Genomic DNA, 20,177 nt, shown 5'->3' with positions numbered 1-20,177 from the left:
ATGTGGACGAAACACAAGTGACACACAGTGACACTCCAGTGGTGTTTTTTTTAACCTCCATACTCTTGCAGCTGCATTATTCTATACGGGACTTCTCATGCATTTGCCCCAACTGCAAGCACTTGATTGTCTGAATCAGGAGGCAAGACGCAGCCAACTGCATAAGGTAAGCATCAAGAATCAGAAATTGACTTGTCCAGTGCACATGTTATATCTCCTATCAGTCCATCCACAATCCCAAACAGGTTTGGCAGTTGTGGAAGAGTTGTAAGCACAGTGATAGCACAACTGCTTTGCATGCAAAAGGTCCCAGGTTCAATTCCTGGCATCTCCAGTAGGGAGAGACTCCTGCCTGAAACCTTGGAGAGCTGCTGCCGGTCAGTGTTGACAACACAGAGTGAGATGGACCACTGGTCTGACTCAGTATATGGTAACGTCCTACATTCCAGCAAACTCTTTCTAGATGACCCCTCATCTTACATGTTTTCCTTGTGGGACAGGATATGTGCAACACGAATGGGTTTTGATAAAAGCCCTAAAAATGGCCATGCAAGCTCAGATTTTTAAGAAGGTCCATTCTATTAAATGCTGCTTTCTGTTTAACAGCTGTCAGCCAGTGACCTCTGGGAAGCTGAGCTGGTGCCATTAGTCCAGACGTTGAGGCAGAAGTCCAGGGCCCCATTCAGCAGAATGAGCAGGAGGACCCCCAAAGGCAGCAGGGCTGGCGTGTCACATTTCGAAGAGGTTATGCAACATCACCATCTAAAGGGGGGCTGTATGACTATTAAGTCCAGAATCTAAAATCACCTAACTGCACCATTGCCGTCCAACAGACATTGCTCCTATACACGGAAGTTTCATTTTGGCAATACCCAGAAAGACTACAAGTTCCACATGCACCAAAAAGTTGTGCTGCCAATCACCTGACAGCAGTTTCAACTCACTTTCACCCCATTCCTACTTCTACTACATGTACGCAAGCACACACACAAGAACAGTTTTGTGCGAGGGAGGGAGCCAGAGACCCCCAAACACTGCTTCTGAATGCAAAAATGCCGCTCTCCCCATAGCATCCACCCACTCTTCTGCCATCTTTCGCGTCCCGCACCCCCTCTGCCCCTCTCTCTACCCCCACTTTTCCCCCAGGCAGCAGACCCACCCCAGATGCTTCTGAGATGACGCCACTCCCGTTGCAAGCCAAGGTGTGGCAGCAGCAGCTGGAAGGAGGAAGCGGCAAGTGGCCGGGCACCGCCGTGCTGACTCCCTCCCTCCAGCGGCCTTGGTGCCTTTGCCATGTCCAGATACTCACCGGCGGGCAGGAAAGACCGGAGAAGAGGCGCAGGCGGAGGAAGTGGCCGAGGAAGAACACTGCGGAGAGAGAAACGGGAAGGGAATAAGCGGGCTGAGCCGTAGCTGGAGAGAGGCTGAACTCACGTCCTGCGCGGAAAAGAGCCAGCAACAAAATAGTTAGCCAGCAGGGAGAGACGGAGGGAGAGTCGCTGACAGGGCGCTCCAAGGAGCCCAGGCAGGCAGGCGGGACACAGCAGGGTCCTAAAGGCTACAGGAGAACGGTGTGCTATCTTAGGGTATATCAGGCTGCAAGCCTGCGCACCCCTACCTAGGAGTAAGCCCTATCGAACGCAATGGGATTTACTTCTGAATCAACATGCAAAGGCTTGCACTGTCCGACATTTGGCGGATGTTGACATTGACCCATTTTATTTTTTAAAAAAAGGATAATTCATGATTACAAAACAACTGTTAAAGCAGTAACAGAAGTTAACACAAAAGCAAAGTAACCTATTTTCTTTTTAAAAAAAACCTTTAATTGTGCCATTTAAATGTTGTTTTAAATTGCTTTTATCGTAGTTTTGCTTTTTTGTAAGCCATTTTGGGAATTCGTTGAAGGGCGGGGTATAAATCCCTGTCATAAATAAAGATCTCAGCTTCCCAGAGAGATGCACACTATAAAATACTTTTTTTTAGTGGTATATTACAACTTTCCCCAAACTGGTGCCCTTTAGATTTTTGGAATACAACTCCCATCAGCTTCAGTCAGGACATCTGTGCTGGCTGGGGCTGATGGGAGTTGTAGTCCTTAAACATCTGGAGGTGACCAGTTTGAAGAAGGCTAGTTATTATTATAACATCTGCAAGTCTGGGTTTGCAATCCTAGACACACTCTTTAGAGATGAAGCCCTACTGTGCACACTGAGACTTAACTTTCATGTGACTGTGCACAGGATTGTGTAGTAAATAAAATTTCAAACAAAGACAGTGGTTTTAAGGAGGCAATCCTATACACACTTACATGGAGTAAATCTCACTGATGACAATGGCTATGTTTGCACGCAAGGATAAACAAGAATTTCCTGCTTATCATGGTTTACTGAGAATGATCAGTGTGTGCTGGTGTATCCTGCCCATTAATCACTCATGCTTTCTTCTTCCCATGAGCTGGATAAACCAAGAAGCCTTGGTTTCCTATTACTTCTGAACCAGATATTGTGGGTTGTTTCTCCCTAACAAACCTCAATCACTAGACAGCCTTGAGCCATGGTTTGTTGCTGGCTTACCATAGCATGTTAGGAAGCAACAAATTACAATTCTTGGTTCAGACATAAGGGGAACACAAATCTTCCTGGTTTGTTTTTCCTGCTTGTACCAGGGGAGAAGCAAATCAGGAGCAATTGGGCCATGTCTGCTAGCATGCTACTTTTTCACAATAAGTCACAAACCCTCACTTATTTTATGGGTGAGTGTGGCCAAGGACATCTGAGAACTGCATAGTAAGTGTTGGGAGATATGGAAGAAGTCCACAAGTGGAGTGCTACAAGTGATGAAGCTGCCAGAGTAATTCAAAGGTAATGTAGCTCAATAGCAGGAATTACCTCCTAGGTAATTGGGATGAGGTTATTACCTTAACCAGAAAATGATCTTTATAATTAACTATGATGATAGACTGCCCAGAGTAAGAACTGATTGGCTGCAGTATGATGACAGCAGTATGAATTGGGTGGGTCAACACTGCAAGGTTGTTTCTTTTCCTACACTTAAAGAGTGGCTGGAAATAGCAACAGTGGACAAATCAATTGATACTACACAGCAAAGAAACCCTAGTTGAAAATTTGACTCAATTTATTGTTTTATTGAAATAACACTTATAGACTTAAATGATCAGGAAACATTTATTCTTTTAGATATTATTTTGATTTGTTAGTACAAGTAACCCATTTCATTACTTTAAATTTAAAAAAGATGTTTTGTTTTAACATGTTTTTAAAGATGTTTTGTTTTAACGTAAGCCTGTTTTTATGATGTTTTAGAGTGTTTTTGTTTGTCGCCCTGGGAGCAAGGACGGGATATAAATTTAAATAAATAAATACATCTGAGATGTGGTTATTCTTAATTTTTTCAGCACCATCTCTCTATGCAATCAATTATCAATCAGTCCTAATCCTTAAGATTTTAAGGGTCCAGCCCTACCTCACCTACCTGAGTAAGCCCACTTGGAAGCAAGTAAACCCTGACCTAACAAAAAAATCTGAAGGTCAACTGAGTGCTTTCAGTTAACATCCAAACATCCTCTTTATTTCTGTCATTATTAAGGGACAAATCTGTCCATTTCAGTATCCCTCAGTTTATTATTTTTCCAGTCTTAAATTCAATTCTCCACATTTCCACAGTAATTTTTGATTTTTTAAAAATCTTCACAAAACTTCATCAGCATTTTAGTACAAATTTCTCCTAATAAACACATTTTTGTATGCAGCTTTGATTAATATACACATTTTTGCAGACAATTTCCCCTAATATAATGAATTTTTGTAGATTATTTTCACTAATATATGGATTTTTGTACACATTGTTTGGCTGGAGAGCTACATTGCAAAATTTGGAGAACTGCAAATTTTGCAGGGTAACTGTGTTTCGATTCACAAATTGGTTTGAGAAGAACTAGTTAAGTAGTTTCTCATTAAAATGCAAACAAAATCCAGCTTCTCCTCTATCCTTATTATGGATAAAGGGCATTTGCCACGGCATGTTTAGGTGTTCATGAGGATTTAGAGTGTGATTTGCTAAGGAGTGTCACTTGTGGTCTACCTGCAGGCAGTAGCTTAAGATGCTTCTCTCTTCTCTCCCTTCCTGAAGTCTTCAAGAGAATGTAAAAACAAGCTCGGTGGCAAAAACATTTCTCAAATTTCCTGGCTGGGTCACCAAAAATCTTAAAGAGTTACAGATAAAAGTTCAACATTCACCAAGTTTCTCATATTTACTGTACTATACAAATGCAGCTGTGAGAGTACGGGCTCATCCAGACGACTGTATAATGTGTGACATGATCGCTTTGTGTTCTCATTATTTTTCGGTCATCCAGATGACCTTGCGTGCTTTTGCGCATTTTTGCACAGTTAATCTGCTTTGGCATAACTGCAAAAAATGCTATTTGCTTTTTTAAATCGGGAATCATCCGCTGTGCCTTCAGCCGCTCGGATGCAATACTGCGGACTTTACAGCTGTGGGCAGTTCTTGGGCGTTTCCTTCCCTCATTCCCTGCCAATTATGTATTTGCACTTTTGCGCATGTGCGCGAATGTCCGGGAAAAGGGAACCAATCAGAGCAATGGTCCAGTGTTGGGGGGGCGCTCTGCAACTTCTACTGCGCAGATACAGGAAATATTGGCACAGGAATACCTTGCATTAACGTACTCAATGGGACCAGAGCGAGTACGTAAACCAAAAATGTCCTTAAAGTGAAGCACTACCTTTTAAAACTGTGTTTTTACCTCTCCTTCCTGCGGAGCCTCAAAGCCCCGCGCTAAAGCCTCTGCTGCTGCGCTGCCACGCCTCTCACCTGATCACGCCTCCCAGCTGATTTGTGGTGGCCCGATCGCGTCTATTTCCACCCCCACACACTAAAACCTCTGCTGCTGCGCTGCTGCACCTCTCAGCTGATTGCGATCATGCCTCCCAGCTGATTTGTGTACGTTAAGTGAAGGTCCGTAGAGAGGGGTATTCCTGTAAGTGGTTTGCTAGAGCATCGCGCTGCATTTCTGGAGAAATAAGTGGAATTGCCAGCCATGTGTATCTCCAGAAACGTTAATATGTGTAAAGGTGGAAACACATACAGTCGATTTTGGGAAATATTGCAAATACAAACTAACAGAAATACAGGTATTATTGGCATATAAGTGGTTTGCACATTTCTTTTATCAGTGGGAACACCGCAAAGCCTGTGCTGGCCACTTCAGCGCAGCTTTGCACGGCAGCACACGGGGCTCTTTTCTGCAATTTTAATATGGATTTATGGGTGGGGGAGCGAGTTGTGTAACTAGGGTGCCCTCATCATCTGCAGGGATGCTTTGAGCCGCCCTCGCATGAAACTGACTAGCGTGTTCCCTGCTCTCTTGTCAATTTCAGAGGGGAGATTTTTTTTGTTTTAAAAAAATCCCTTTTAAAAATCAGCATGTTAACCCCACGCAAAGTCGACATGACGATGGCTTGCCCCATTCTCTCTCTAACCCCCCCATACCTCGCAGAATTGCCTGGATCTCTCAGGCTTTGCACAACAGCTTGCGGGGCTCTTTGCCCACATTCCCTGCCCGAGCCAAGAGCGGCCACCTGCAGGGGGGTGCTGGTTGCTTCCCTCGGGGGCAGCATTCTTGGGGAGGAGCTGGGAGCCGCAGCCGAGCACTGCACTGTAGAAAAGCTCAGCAAAAACACATTCGTTTTTGCGTAATATCAAAAATATAAGAGTGGCGAGCGGCAAGGAACTCCATTACTGACACAGGAAATTCAAACTTTCGTGCTCTTATTTTCAAGCGCATGCATGTTGCTGATTGTGGGTGAACGGGTGGAGGAGCACACGTCAGATTTTGTGCACCTATTGGCTGGTAGTGGGTTGTGTCGGAGGCGGAGCTGGGAAAAAGTGAAAAGAATGTGGGGGTCCTCCCACTGTGTGTGCGGGTGCGAAAAAAGCGGTTTTTTTACATCGGGAAAGAGCGAACAAACAGGTGAGTGGGGACTGTCAGATGACAAAGCGGATATGAAAAACATGGATTATCCCGCTCCGTTTGGATGAACCCTAAGAAAGGGAGGGTTGGACCAAGAGAATGACATACATTGTTAGAGTTGCCATTATTTTTAGCACTCCCAGTTCTTTACCTTTAACAGCAGACTGATACACAGAAGCAAGTTAAGGTTTCCCTGCATACCAGCAAAAGGCTTCACCTGTTTCCTTTTAGCTGGTTGTATGCAGAATAAAGCCCATTAACTAAAGGCATAGGCATGCCTAACTCTGCACAGGATAGGACTGCAATCCTATACTCCAGGGGTTCCCAAAATGTGGTTCATAAACGACTAGTCAGGCCCTCCCTTAGCATGTGCGGGGCCCGGGGCAAAAGCATAGTTGGGGGCCCCCCACATTTGCTCTGGGTCACCAACTTGGTCTTGGCCGAGTCGCCGTAGGTGTGCAGGCACCAGTCCTGGAACTGCTAGCCCAGCTCGCTGTCTCTGGGGTGGCTACAGCTTGCTGACCGCAGCAGGAGCGGCGATGGCTTCGGCATGGCGGGTGGGCAGGCAGGCGAGCGAGCCCGTCCCGGGTGGAGAGAAAGAGAGTGAGTGAGCGCTACGCCCTGCCTGGCATGGCTAAGGCGAACAGGCAGGGAGGGAGGAGCCGGCTGGTGAGCAGATTGCCAAGCGCGGGGGGGGGCCAAAGCACAAGGCCCGGGGCAACTGCCCTGCTTCCCGGTGCCTAGGGGTGGCTCTGCCACTAGTAGTCCACAAGCGTCATTCAGGTGGTCTTTGGTGTGTCTGTGAAGAACACTTAAAAGTGTGAATTCTGTGGAACTCAAATTGAAATACAATACAAGAAGTAAAAGAAGCAATATAAATGCAATTAAAGATATCTAGCACCATGCATTACAATGGTTACAACAGGCAGAAAAATCATTAAGTAGTCCGCTAAGACCCTCAGCAATTTTCAAGTGGTCTGTGGGGAAAAAAATTGGGAACCACTGCTATATTCTATTAGGCTGCAGTCCTATACAATGTTACCTGGGAGTAGGTCCACTTAACTCAGTGAGTCTTACTTCTGAGCAGACAAGCCTAGGTTTACAGTGCTAATTCCTTTGTGTCAGACTGCTGTTAAAAGGCTCAAAAGCAGAGCCAAAGAACAACAGAGTTGCTAAGGTTGAGTATGGATTTGGAATGCTGCTGTCCTCTAAATTTTGGGGAAGGGTTCACTGCAGTTCTTTATTCAGCACAAATGGCACAAGAATGGTGGAGAAGATATGCATGCTAATATGGCATCCAGACAGCCATGTTCGTAGCAGAAAGCCATGGCCACCGAAAGCATGGGCAGCAAGGAGAGAGTTACCTTAAGAGCAAGCTGTCGTAGCTCAATGGCTCTAAGGTCCTTGTCAAGCTCTTCACTGAGCTGCTCCAGCTCCTTTTCCAGTAACTCCTGAGAGAGGGTAGAAATATGCAACTTGGTGACTGTAGGTAACGGCCTGCAGCGGCCACAGCAAACAGCCCCACAGCTATTGGATGAGTCAGAAATACCAGGGAACAAGATTTAAGGCTTGAAGGCATGTGTTGTCCCAAGGTGCAGGCACTGCCATATGAAAAGGCTAAAATGTGCTGGGCAGCCACCAGATACTACATACATAGAAGAAATTCCACTGAGTTTAATGGGGCAGCCTTTCAAGTACACACACGTGCACGCGCGCACACACACGCACGCACGAGAGTGTAACCTTAAGGACACAATGCAGAGATGGACAGGTGCAGCTATGGCCAGAGAGGCCTCATTTTTCACTGAGATAGTAAATCTGTGCTCGATTCAGCCTGCAGGTGGGGGTTCACACAATGAAATGGAGGAAAACAATCTTATACACAGGAAGCTAGCATGTCAGGCAAAAGGTTAGCATAGAACTAACTTACACATTAATTTTCTATGTGCAACAACTTTTTTTTTAAATGGAGGTGTGTTCCATCATGTGATCAGTGCACCCACCTGCAGAGTGAAGTGGTTCAGCCCAGGCACTGTTCTGCCACAGTGAGAACGAGGCTACACAAGGATACTTAAAAAAAATGAATGGTAGAAGTCTGTTGCACATATTACAATCATGGACAAAGCTCCTTCAAACAAAAGAGTTATATTGAGGGGAGCCAAATGTTTTTATGAAGAGTTGTAGGTCTTTGCACATGATGAGGCTCACCTTTGGAAAAAGTTGGAATTCACAGGAGGCTGTATGGGATAAGACATTCTGGCTTATTATGGCCAGCGGCGTCACTAGCGGAAGTGTGTGGGGGTGCAGACCTCTGGTGCGCGCCCTCCCAGGGGCATGGATGAGGTGGCTGGGCTTGCACGCGCGCACACTCGAGGCCAGCCACCCCGTCCATGCCCCTGGGAGGGCGCACACTGGAGGAGCACACAGCCGGAGAAGGCCTGGGAACTCCGGCGCGCCTCCCTCACCCCGCCGATGCTGCTCCCGGTCTCGCCCGCCCACCCGCCTCCGAGGAGTTGGAGCAGCCTTGTTGGGCAACGGCACGGGGCGGGGCGGCTCTGGGTGTCACCTCCCTCATGGTGACACCCGGGTGCAGGCCGCATCCTCCGCACCCCGGTAGCGACACCCCTGATTATGGCTTACTATGGTTGAGCAGAGCGCTGATGCTAGGAATGTCAATTTCAGTTTCTCTCTGTTTCTCATTTTTCCAGTTGTAAAATTCAGTTCTCTACATTTCAGATCAGTTTGTGTGTGTGTTTAAAAAGTCCTCACGAAAATTCATCATCATCTTAGTATGCATTTCTAAATGTACAGTAAATGCAATGTACATTTTGCAAGCAATTTCCCCTAATGTAATGGATTATAATGTTATTTCCCCTAATATATGAATTTTTGCACATAATTTTTGGTTGGAGACCAAATCTGCAAAATTCACAGAATGTGAATTTTGAATGATAGCTGTATTTCAGTTCACACAGTGTTTTGAGAAGTGTGAATTAGGTAGGTCAGTGCAAATGGCATAAAATTTCTCCCCGAACCCTAGCTGATGCTTGAGTGGGGAAAATGAACCAGGAAGTTTGGGCTTCCCATTATCTCCAAACCAGGGATTGTGTTGCTCCTTTACAAGTCACCATCAGCAAGCCAGCAACAAGCCATGACTTAACTTTCACAATGCCACAAACCTGATTTGTATATCTCATGTACTTCAGGGGAGGAGCAAAGTGGGTGCTAAGAATGTCTTAAAACAAGGGACATCTCCTTGCTATACCAAGTCAGGCCTTCCTATGGTAGTGCCCTGGTTTTGGAAGTCTCTTTGGAGAGAGAGGTGCCAGGATCACTAAAAAAAAAATAATCCCCAGGCTTTTCACCTCTTTTCACTTTTAACATGAATTTGATATGGTTGGGATATTGCTGTGGATTTTAACGTATTGTTGTTTTATATCTTGGTATTGCAAAGTGGCTCTGGCAGCCTTGCGCTGAAAAGCAGAGTAATCAAATGTTTTAAATATGCAAACAAACTCTGGAAAAGAAAGGATAGGTTGTGAGTACCTGAAAGTGTTTTCACTGTTGTGGAAACTCACATCAAGCATTTGATGAAGTGGACTCTAGTCCATGAAAAGATATGTTAATAATTCCATTGGTCCGTACAGGTGCCACAAAATTCTCTGTTGTTTTGCTGCAACAGACTAATACAGCTACGATACCTCTCTGGAAGTTACTTCTTGTTGTCGTGGCACCAATGTGGCCTCAAGCGGCTACTAACCATTAGGTTGCATAACAGGCATGTCAGAACAACTGAGTTACAGGGCAGCAATTTAGAGTGATTGCAAACATTACATCAAAATCAAGGATGTCCTTGATTTTCAGGGAGGAAGATGGATTTCAGTGTGAAAAGGAACAATAATGTCATAATGGCAAAGATATTGAGATGCTATAATGAGGGACATGTATATGCCACGATTCAACAAGAGTGCAAAATGCAATACTGGACACAGGGTTTTGCTTCCTGAGAGTCTCACCATTTTATTTAAAACAAAGGCTCTGGTTCTCATGGCTGCAAAGATAGTCTTGAAAGCAGAGCTTGGAAAAGTTACTTTTTTGAACTACAGCTCCCATCAGCCTAATCCAGTGGCCATGTTGCCTAGGGCTGATGGGAGTTGTAGTTCAAAAAAGTAACTTTTCCAAGCTCTGCTTGAAAGCATATGGGCCATGCCTGCTGTAATCCTAGAAACCAGAGTGTAATTGTGGGTTGGCCTACTGTGTTACCTGCATCATTTCCTGCCCCTTTCTATCTGCAGCAAAATCAGAAAAAATATGCAAAGTTGTTTTTTAAAACTGCAGGATGAATACATTATACAAAACAGGAGAAATTTTATTTCATTTGCTTCATTCGCACAATTTATATCAGTCACAGAAACTACCATTTATTTATGTGGAATCTGATTTATTTGGACACGGATTTTAAATATTTTACGTTAGTGTGGAGTATACGTGACCCTGACTATAGCACAAAAGGTACACCTGGCTTTGTGTGACTCATTTGGGGACTACAGCAGCATTGCTCTTGCTCTGTATCGTGACCTCGAACATTCTTCCTTATCCACAGCATATAGGTCTTGGCAGTGTCTACAGTGTGGAGGACAATGTTCAAGGCAGAGGAGGAGGGGAGAGGAAATAACAAAGAATCCTACTCCATGGAAGCCAGTAAACACAGCTGCACTCCAGCCGTCTTGGGAGAACCCTGCAGGGAGGATCTCAAGCACAGAACCATCCCCTCCTGCTTGCTATATTAGTCTCCAAGCTGGGTTTTTTTGCAAGGAAGTTTATAGCATATGCTTGGCTGGGACCCAGTTCTGGCTTTGCAACCACAGGCTAAGCATGCATTTCCCTTGGCAGTGCAGAGTAGCACTCACCTCGATTGGTGGGGAGGGTGGCAGGCATTGAGCTGAAGATGCCACAAGGGGCTTCTTAGGCTGTAAAGGGCAACAAAGGACAAAACATCAGTAAAGAGGCTGCAATATTGGAGAGAATGATCAAACCTTACCATGCATCCCTTGGTCTTAATTAGGACTATGGATGAGTGGAGGGAGGAGGGGGCAGCTGGCTGGGACTTCCCGCTACAAAAAGTAATTCTCCATATGGTGTTGCAACTATTGTTCAACATCCGGGCTTTCTTATATTCCATTTGAGCACAATGAGTTGTGCAGCATGACACTATAGATGAACAACGTGTCCCACTGAGTTCAATGGCACTGGCTTGTCAGGAATTGTGCACAGCACTGCAGTCTGGGTGTTCCACTGTGCTTCAGGCAATTTATTGACCATCCATGATCCAGTCCAGACACAATCTGGATCTACTGCTAGTTCAGTCAATGAACACTACCCAACTAAAACCAGGGAGGGCCGCATACCGAGCTGGGATAATCGAGGATGGATGACTTCCCAGGTTCATAGTCGAAAATGCTCCTGGGCTCCATGGCGAGAGCATGAGCTGCTTCCCAATTTTTCCTAAAGAGAAACAGAAGAGAATCTCAAAGGTGCAGTGAGTTCCTCCGCTTCTTGTCCCTGTGACTATCTCCCTTGAGTTTGCAAAGACAGGCACATTTTAGCAGGGGTTGCTTCTAAAACAGGAAGGGTTGCAAAAAGGATAGCTATCTTAGCCCCAGGGCTGGCTGGCCCAGAACATTTCTGGAACTTATACTGAGTCAGGCCATTGGTCCATCTAGCCTCAGCAGTGTCTACACACCACTGTTCTTCAACCTTAGGTACCCAGTTGTAGTTGGACTACAGCTCCCATCAACCCCAGCCAGCCAGCTTAGCCAATGGCCAATGATGATGTAATCCAACAAACATCTGGGAATCCAAGGTTGAAGAACAGTGGTCTACTCTGACTAGTAGCAGTTCTCCAAAGTTTCAGGCAGGGGACATTCCCAGCCCCTCCTGGAGATGCTGGGGACTACACCTGGGACCTTCTGCATGCAAAGCACTCTACCACTCAGCTATGGTCCTTCCAACATTTTTTTGTTGCCTGAAATGAAAGATGAGAGGGCTCCCCCTTGTATTTCACGTACAGTTCACCAAACTGACAGGTGAATCTTACACAAGGAAGCACGCTTCACCACACCTGTGGGCTGCAGGTTAACGTAGGGGACACAGCAAGCAGGCCATATGGCACACACACCTCTGTCCTCCAACACCTTGCTGCTGGTCTCCCATCCCCTCCCCATCATCTGCTGCCTGAGGCAGGTGCCTTACTCTGCCTAATGGCAGGGCCAGCCTTGTTTGTGTTCTGCATTCTCTGCCCCCTCAATTCATTTCTCTCAGGGGGCATCATTCATACGCCCATGTTCCTTGCTAGGTGATGGCAACATTCAAGGGATTGTGCAGTGCATGTTGTAGAAGCTCAAGACACTGCAGAGGGTGCTTTCATATCACCAATGCTCTCAGTGGAGGCAGTTCACACACTCAACTAAGAGTGGTCAAGTGATAAGGATGACTTATAAATATACTTAGTAGTAATTTATTATTGCTTTTAGCCATAGGCCATCGCAAAATACAGCAATTATAAAACATCAACAGATAAACACAGCTAAAACCATTTACAAAACATTAAAAGCTTTAAGATCTTGGATATAAATCATACGCAGCTTCCTAGCGGCCAACGCAAAGTTGGCCACGGAGACCGTCACCTGTTTAACATTATCGCTCAATAACTCCACTACCAGCTCCTGGGGGCATTTGCCTGGCGAAAGATGGATGAGAGGGGCCAGGAATTTCTGTCTGGGGTTGTCGTACAGCGGACAGTGCAACAAATAATGGGCGATGTCTTCTACAGAGTTACATCCAAAAATACAACTCCGTTTCTCTAGTGGGATTCCTAGGTATCTCCCATCTAAATAGGCAGAAGGCATCTGTTGGAATCAGAGTTCCGAGAAGGCTCTACGTAATGGAGCGTGTGTTAAGACCTCTAGGTACTGTGACTTAACATGATTAAGTTTGAGTTGGGGGTACCATGGGGAAAAGGAAGCTATTAAGATAGACACCTGGTCTCGGGCCGCATCCTGGTTGAAAATCCTACCCCTAAGGGCACGCGGACTAAGAGTCAAAAACTCCGGCAAGGGGAGATTGTACCACTCTAGCATTTTTTGGTAGTGAGAGGCCCATCCCCTATCTTTCAATTGCTCCTCCGAGCACTGTTTGGTAAGGGAAGTATCTGAAGAAAGCCAAATCTATTCTGGCTGCCAGTGAGGGTAGGCCGAGCTCTGCTCTGAGATGCGCAGCAGGGGTTCCCACGGGGAGCCCTAAGGTCTGTCTCAGGAACTTGTTTTGCAGGATTTCTATCTTCCGCTTTACAAGTTCCCCCCAGAGTTCCGCTCCATATAATATGGAGGCTAAAATTTTTGCAACGAAGACCTTGATCATTGGGCTGACCAGTTGGCCCCCTCTGACGTAAAAAAACCTCCTGAGTTGTGCTGAGGATCTGGCACCAACAAATTTAATTGACCTTAGGTGGGACTCCCAAGAAAGGTTTTCGGTGAAACAAATGCCCAGATATTTAAATAGGCGAACCTGTTCAAGGGAGTGTCCATTAAGGACCCAGTTTGTAATTGTCCTCTTCTTACCAAAGGTCATAATCTTAGTTTTGGTGTAATTAATTGTCAAGCGGTGCTCTGAACAATTGGTGCCAAGCCGGGTTAACATTCTTTTAAGGCCGATTTTATTTAGAGATAACAAAGCCAGATCATCAGCGTAGAGCAGGAGGGAGATCTTGCGGTTGCCGATGGAAGGGGGGAAAAAAGAGGGAGAGGTCATTGCAGGAACAATGTCGTTTATGAAAAAATTAAATAAAAAAGGGACCAAAATGCAACTCTGCTTCACTCCTCTTTTGATCTGAATCGCTCGAGAGAGAGTACCCTGCAGGCCCAAGCGCACCTGCAAGGAATTGGCTTGGTGGAGAGACCGAATAAGATGAAACAGTCTCTTATCAATATTGGTCTGGGCCATGTTTTGCCATAATAGCTCCCTATCTATAAGATCAAAACGCGGAAGTGAGGTCTACGAAAGCTACATACAGGGATTTGTTTGGGCCCCCGATGGATTTGCAAATTACGTGCTGCAAAACAAATGCCTGATCGATGGTGCTCCTGCCTTTCCTGAATCCCGCTTGCTCCTCGTAAAAGATGGAATTATTAGCTTCCCAGGCGAGGAGCTTATTTAATAAATATTGTCCGTATAATTTGGAGGTGACATCCAGAAGGCTGACAGGTCTGTAATTCCTCAGGTCTGAGGCCTCTCCCTTCTTGAATATAGGGACAACTATGCTGGAGCGCCAACCTGAAGGGATAACACCAGTCGCATTAATATAGGTAAATAGAGATGCCAATACTGGTGCCCACCAGTTGGCATCTGATAAGAATGCCTCAGGGGGAATCATATCCTCACCTGGGGCCTTGCCAGGGCGGAGCTGGGAAATTAAATCCAAAATTTCGGAGTTGGGAGATGGCAGGGTGGAAAAATTCCCTGGAGCTACAGAGGGTGAACTTATGTTGCCTCCAAAGATGCTGGAAAAGTGGGAAACCCATGTTTCCGATGGAATCGGTGGGGCTACCCGGAAATTGGAACATGTAAATATATCACTTATAAATATATCACTTATAAATATATCAAGGACACATTTACACATTAACTGATTTCACAGCAAACCATTCCTCCAAGCACAAGTCTAAAATCCACTTTCTGTTGGCATGCCCCACAGCTCCCCCTAGTGTGTCAACTGGGTACTGGAACACACATGGATTCAAATAGATGAGTTATCCTTTGCAGACTAGATGCATAGTTTCTTGGGATTAAGCTCCTTTTACTTGAGACAGACTTGCTTCTGAGTAAACATGCCTGGATTGCACTGCAAATCAGTTTTAAGACTGTAGTGTCAATATGTCCTAGGATGATGCATCTTCCCATCTCTCTGTGTTTATTCAAGTGTCTCTTGATGGGTCTAAGGCAGTGGTGGGCAACCTACAGCTCCTGGCCTTATTTCAAAAGGCCTCTGCAATCAGTTATTAGTTCAGAGACCTCTGGCAAGAACAATATGTCTCTCGTCCAGCAGCTTGCTGGATGGGGAGGAAGAAACAGAGAGAGAAGGAGGGAGAGACAGAGAGAAAGAGGTATGATGCCCACCATTTTTTGCTCTAACCCTACACACCATTGGTTTCTGCTCTATCCTCCACCAACATGTGGCCCCTTGAGGGCATGTGGTCCCAGCGAGGGTGAGGAACGTTTTTCAGTCCAAGGGCCGCATTCCCTTCTGGGAAGTCTTCCAGGGGCAACATGCCAGAGTCAGAGACAAAAGTGGGCACAGTAATGAATTTTACCTCTGGACTGCAGGCTAGTTTGTATACACATCCCTCTCTATCTTCCATCCAGGCAAGCATGAAGGAGCATCAGAGTTCAAGGGCACATTCCAGACAGGCAAAAACACTCAAGAAGGATGCAAACAGAGGACTCGACAGAGAGGTTTGGAGGGACAGGTTTTCTCCTCCCGAGTCTTGAGTTTCTCCATTGCAGCTTTACAGAAAAAAAGGTCCCCCAACTTTCCACTATGGCTTTAGCTTCTCTCTGTACGCTGGAATGTTGCAGCTGTACTCTTCCACAGGAGGACTCATGTCTCTTCTCACTCGTACTGTACTCACCAATCCAAGCTATTCTGTTGACATGGTGAACTGCTTGACATCAGGTCTGGAGATCGCCTTTTCTGCATGAACCCTGGAGGTTTGGGATCTGGAAGAGACAAAATGATAGTTCTCTGGAGAAGACAACAGTGTTTGTCCTGCTAGGCCTCATCTCAGTAACCCCATGCATACACACACAAGCCCCCTTTAGACCAGTGGTTGCCAGGGTGGTGCCCTCCAGGAGTTGCTGGATTGCAGCTCCTATCATTCCTGAACATTGGCCATGCTGGCTGGGTGAAACATTGTGATTTCTCCTCCCTGCAGTGGGTCTAGATAAGGAATAGCTGGAGAAAGAATTCCAGAATATGGCTCCTGTAGAGCTGCCCCAAAATTTTGAGAGGAACAGATCTGGAGAGAAGCGCTCCAAGTGTTTTACCTCTATCAGCATGGCTCAAAGATGCACCCATAGATTTCTGCTTTTCTTTGGTACCCACTTCTGATCAATAAATTAACCATCCCTTAGCCTTTTGCATTGGGTTTTCCCAACATCCACACTGAAGGCTCACACATGACACAATGGTTGTTCCTGACACAATATTTGGGAATAATCTGTTCTGTATAAAATGACCTGGCACTTCCCCAATGACATCTAGGCTGCTCACTGAGAAGCAGGAACCAATCCGTACCTCTAGAGTTGTAGGAGAAATCCCAATCCAGTTCTGGTTCTGGAAGAAAAAGGGAGATACTCAGACAGAACGTGCTCCAGGTTGAGGTGGCCTTCGTGTCTCAGGTGGGCCTCTTCCACTTTCAGTGGGCCTTTGAGGGCTTAACCGGCTGTGCTGGCAGTGTTCTGAGGAGGTCTTGTGTGCAGCTGGGTCTAGCCACACTTTAGGGATAGATGAATTTGTCAATTTCAGTTTCTTTTCATTTCTCTTGTTTCCAGTCTTAAGTCCAGTTCTCCACATTTCCGCATCAGTTTGTGATTTGTTTTTAAGTCCTCATGAAAATTTGTCAGCATCTTAGTGCTTTCTTCTAATTTATATATTTATTACATTTTTATCCTGCCCTTCCTTCCAAAGGAGCCCAGGACGGCAAACATCAAAATGTTAAAACAATGCAACTTAAAAGAAAATAGAAACATATTTAAACATCTAAAAACAATTTAAAACCATCTAAAACCATTTAAAAGCAACCGCGTACCCTCACAGTTATTAATTTCATGGTTGCCATGGCCATGGATTTCAGCCATCAGATGCCTGAGTAAACAGGAATGTTTTTTAATTTCTCCTGAAGGTCAATAATGAGGGAGACAGACACACCATAAATGGGGAACCATCACTGAAAAGGCTCTGTCATGGGTCAATGCCAACTGGTCAGCAGCCAAAAGTAGCACCAAAAACAGCTTATGCAGGAGTTCTTAACATAATGCATTTTATATATTAATTTTACTAATATATGCATTTTTATGAACACTTTGGTTGGAGAGTTGCAAAATTCAAAATAGTGCACATTTTAAAGGAAGCATTTTGGTTCATGTTTTGTTTCAGGATGTGCATTTTAATGTGAACCAAACCAATTTTCTCCCCCATCCCCACTTTTGATTTTGATTTCCCACCATGCCCCAAAGCAACTCTAGATTAGGGGCTTGGTTGAAAATTAAGAGTTGCTAGATCCATCTGTCTTGTGCTGCTCAGAATGCCAAGCCAAGCAAAGAAATAATGAGGGGGTCAGGCAGCTGCCCAAGGATGCCATGTACTGACTCCAGCCCTGAACACAATTACAGAAATGAGGTCTGTGCACGGAGCATGTTAGACAAATAAAAGGAAGTGAAAGAAGGAAAGGACATGTCATAGAGGACTTTGGACCCTCTGGAGTCATGGTATATACTTGGAAGCACAGAATGATTTGCAAAGGAAATGTGGGTGGTCTAACTTAGGTCTCCTCCTCCACTAACTTGGTAAACACCACTGACTTGCATCACAAGCAGAGAAACTTACAATGATGGCCTCTACTCATTGTTATATGCCTTCAAGTCAATTTTGACTTATGGTGACCTGCAGTAGCATCTGTTATAAACCAACCTGTTCAGATGTTGTAAGTTCAGGTCTGTGGCTTCCTTTATGGAATCAATCCATCTTTGTTTGGCCTTCCTCTTTTTCTACCCCCTTCTGTTTTTCCCTTATCTGTATGCAGAACATATCATACGGAAAGTGGGATTGGACCAAGATGAAGGAGGTGTGAAAATGGGATGGAGAAACATCAATAACTTAAGATATGCAGACGATACCATACTCTTAGCAGAAACCAGTAATGATTTGAAACGAATGCTGATGAAAGTTAAAGAGGAAAGCACAAAAGCAGGACTACAGCTGAACGTCAAAAAGACTAAAGTAATGACAACAGAAGATTTATGTAACTTTAAAGTTGACAATGAGGACATTGAACTTGTCAAGGATTATCAATACCTTGGAACAGTCATTAACCAAAATGGAGACAGTAGTCAAGAAATCAGAAGAAGGCTAGGACTGGGTAGGGCAGCTTTGAGAGAACTAGAAAAGGTCCTCAAATGAAAAGATGTATCACTGAACACTAAAGTCAGGATCATTCTGACCATGGTATTCCTGATCTCTATGTATGGATGTGAAAGTTGGACAGTGAAAAAGGCGGATAAGAGAAAAATCAGCTCATTTGAAATGTGGTGCTGGAGGAGAGCTTTGTGCATACCATGAACTGCGAAAAAGACAAATAATTGGGTGTAAGAACAAATTAATCCAGAACTGTCACTAGAAGCTTAAAATGATGAAACTGATGTTATCATACTTTGGACACATCATGAGAAGACATGATTCACTAGAAAATACAATAATGCTGGGGAAAACAGAAGGGAGTAGAAAAAGTGGAAGACCAAACAAGAGATGGATTGATTCCATAAAGGAAGCCACAGACCTGAACTTACAAGATCTGAACAGGGTGGTTCATGACAGATGCTCTTGGAGGTCGCTGATTCATAGGGTCGCCATAAGTCGTAATCGACTTGAAGGTACATAACAACAATCTGTTTTTCCCATCATTATTGTCTTTTCTAGTGAATCCTGTCTTCTCATTATGTGTCCAAAGTAGGATAACTTCAGTTTTATCATTTTAGCTTCTAGTAATAGTTCTGGTTTAATTTGTTCTAACACCGAATTATTTGTCTTTTTTGCGGTCCGTGGTATGTGCAAAGCTCTCCTCCAACACATTTCAAATGAGTTGATTTTTCTCTTTTCTGCTTTTTTCACTGTCCAATTTTCACATTCATACATAGAGATCAGGAATACCATGGTCTGAATGATCCTGACTTTAGTGTTCAGTGATACAATTTTGCATTTGAGGACCTTTTCTAGTTCTCTCATAGCTGCCCTTCCCAGTCCTAGCCTTCTTCTGATTTCTTGACTATTGTCTCCATTTAGGTTAATGACTGTGCCAAGGTATTGAGTCCTTGACAAGAGCAATGTCCTCATTGTCAACTATAAAGTTACATAAATTTTCTGTTGCCATTACTTTAGTCTTTTCAGCTGTAGTCCTGCTTTTGTGCTTTCCTCTTTAACGTTCAACAGCATTCGTTTCAAATCACAACTGGTTTCTGCTAGTAGTATGGTATCATCTGCATATCTTAAATTATTGATATTTCTCCCTCCAATTTTCACAAATCTTTCATCTTGATCCAATCCTGCTTTCTGTATGATATATTCTGCATATAGATTAAACAAATAGAGTGATAAGATATGCCCCCGTCTCACACCCTTTCTGACTGGGAACCAATCGGTTTCTCCATATTCTGTCCTTAAGGTGAAGGTGTCCCTGCAATTGTAGTGCGAGTCGTTTCCGACTATTAGGGTGGCATCTTGCAACGTTTACTAGGCAGGCCATATATATGGGGTGGGATTGCCAGTTCCTTCCCCGGCCTTTCTTTACCCCCCAGCATATGCCAGGTACTCATTTTACCGACCACGAATGGATGGAAGGCTGAGTGGACCTTGACCCCTTTTACCAGAGATTCGACTTCCTCCTTTTGTCGGAATCGAACTCCGGCCATGAGCAGAGCTCAGCTGCGTTACCGCCGCTTATCACTCTTATTCTTATTCTGTCATATTCTGGGCTCTACTCACACAGCATTAATATACCTGGGGTGGTGCGAAGCCTGTTACAGAGATGCAAATCACCATGATGAGTATGCTGTTTGCTCTGGCTCTCAAGAACAACTCTGTAGGGTAAGCCAGTATTATCCCTATAAAATGGAACGGAAGGCATGTTGGTCCACAAAAAAATAAAAGTCCAAACTCCACAGTTGGACAATATCTTTATCATGAACAGCCAAAATGTCACAAAATACTGAGTAAACCTTTGAATTCTCCAGAACTTGTCATCAAGTTGGATGTTAAATAAGGCTTGGCGGGGGGGGGGCAAGAAAGGTAGAGAAGTTGGCTTGATGTTGTAAACACAAAGTCTGCATTTAGTCA

The 20,177-nt window shown here is 44.7% G+C and overlaps 1 protein-coding gene across 5 annotated transcripts in view; it reads right to left on the bottom strand.

Moving 5' to 3' along the window:
• Positions 1-20,177, bottom strand: part of SORBS3 (sorbin and SH3 domain containing 3) — a 131,868-nt gene that overhangs the window by 34,945 nt on the left and 76,746 nt on the right. For all 5 annotated transcript variants that reach the window (XM_061593340.1, XM_061593339.1, XM_061593344.1 and 2 more), the window contains exons 7-12: positions 16,365-16,403; positions 15,700-15,787; positions 11,422-11,518; positions 10,924-10,983; positions 7,378-7,464; positions 1,310-1,368 (exon numbers count right to left, since the gene is read on the bottom strand). In XM_061593340.1, coding sequence (XP_061449324.1) covers positions 1,310-1,368; positions 7,378-7,464; positions 10,924-10,983; positions 11,422-11,518; positions 15,700-15,787; positions 16,365-16,403 — 430 coding nt within the window. The remainder of the gene's footprint in view (positions 1-1,309; positions 1,369-7,377; positions 7,465-10,923; positions 10,984-11,421; positions 11,519-15,699; positions 15,788-16,364; positions 16,404-20,177) is intronic.

Source organism: Rhineura floridana, chromosome 12, assembly GCF_030035675.1.
Source record: "Rhineura floridana isolate rRhiFlo1 chromosome 12, rRhiFlo1.hap2, whole genome shotgun sequence".
In the NCBI taxonomy this organism is placed as follows: Eukaryota; Metazoa; Chordata; class Lepidosauria; order Squamata; family Rhineuridae; genus Rhineura; species Rhineura floridana.
This window is presented reverse-complemented; position numbering and strand designations above follow the sequence as displayed.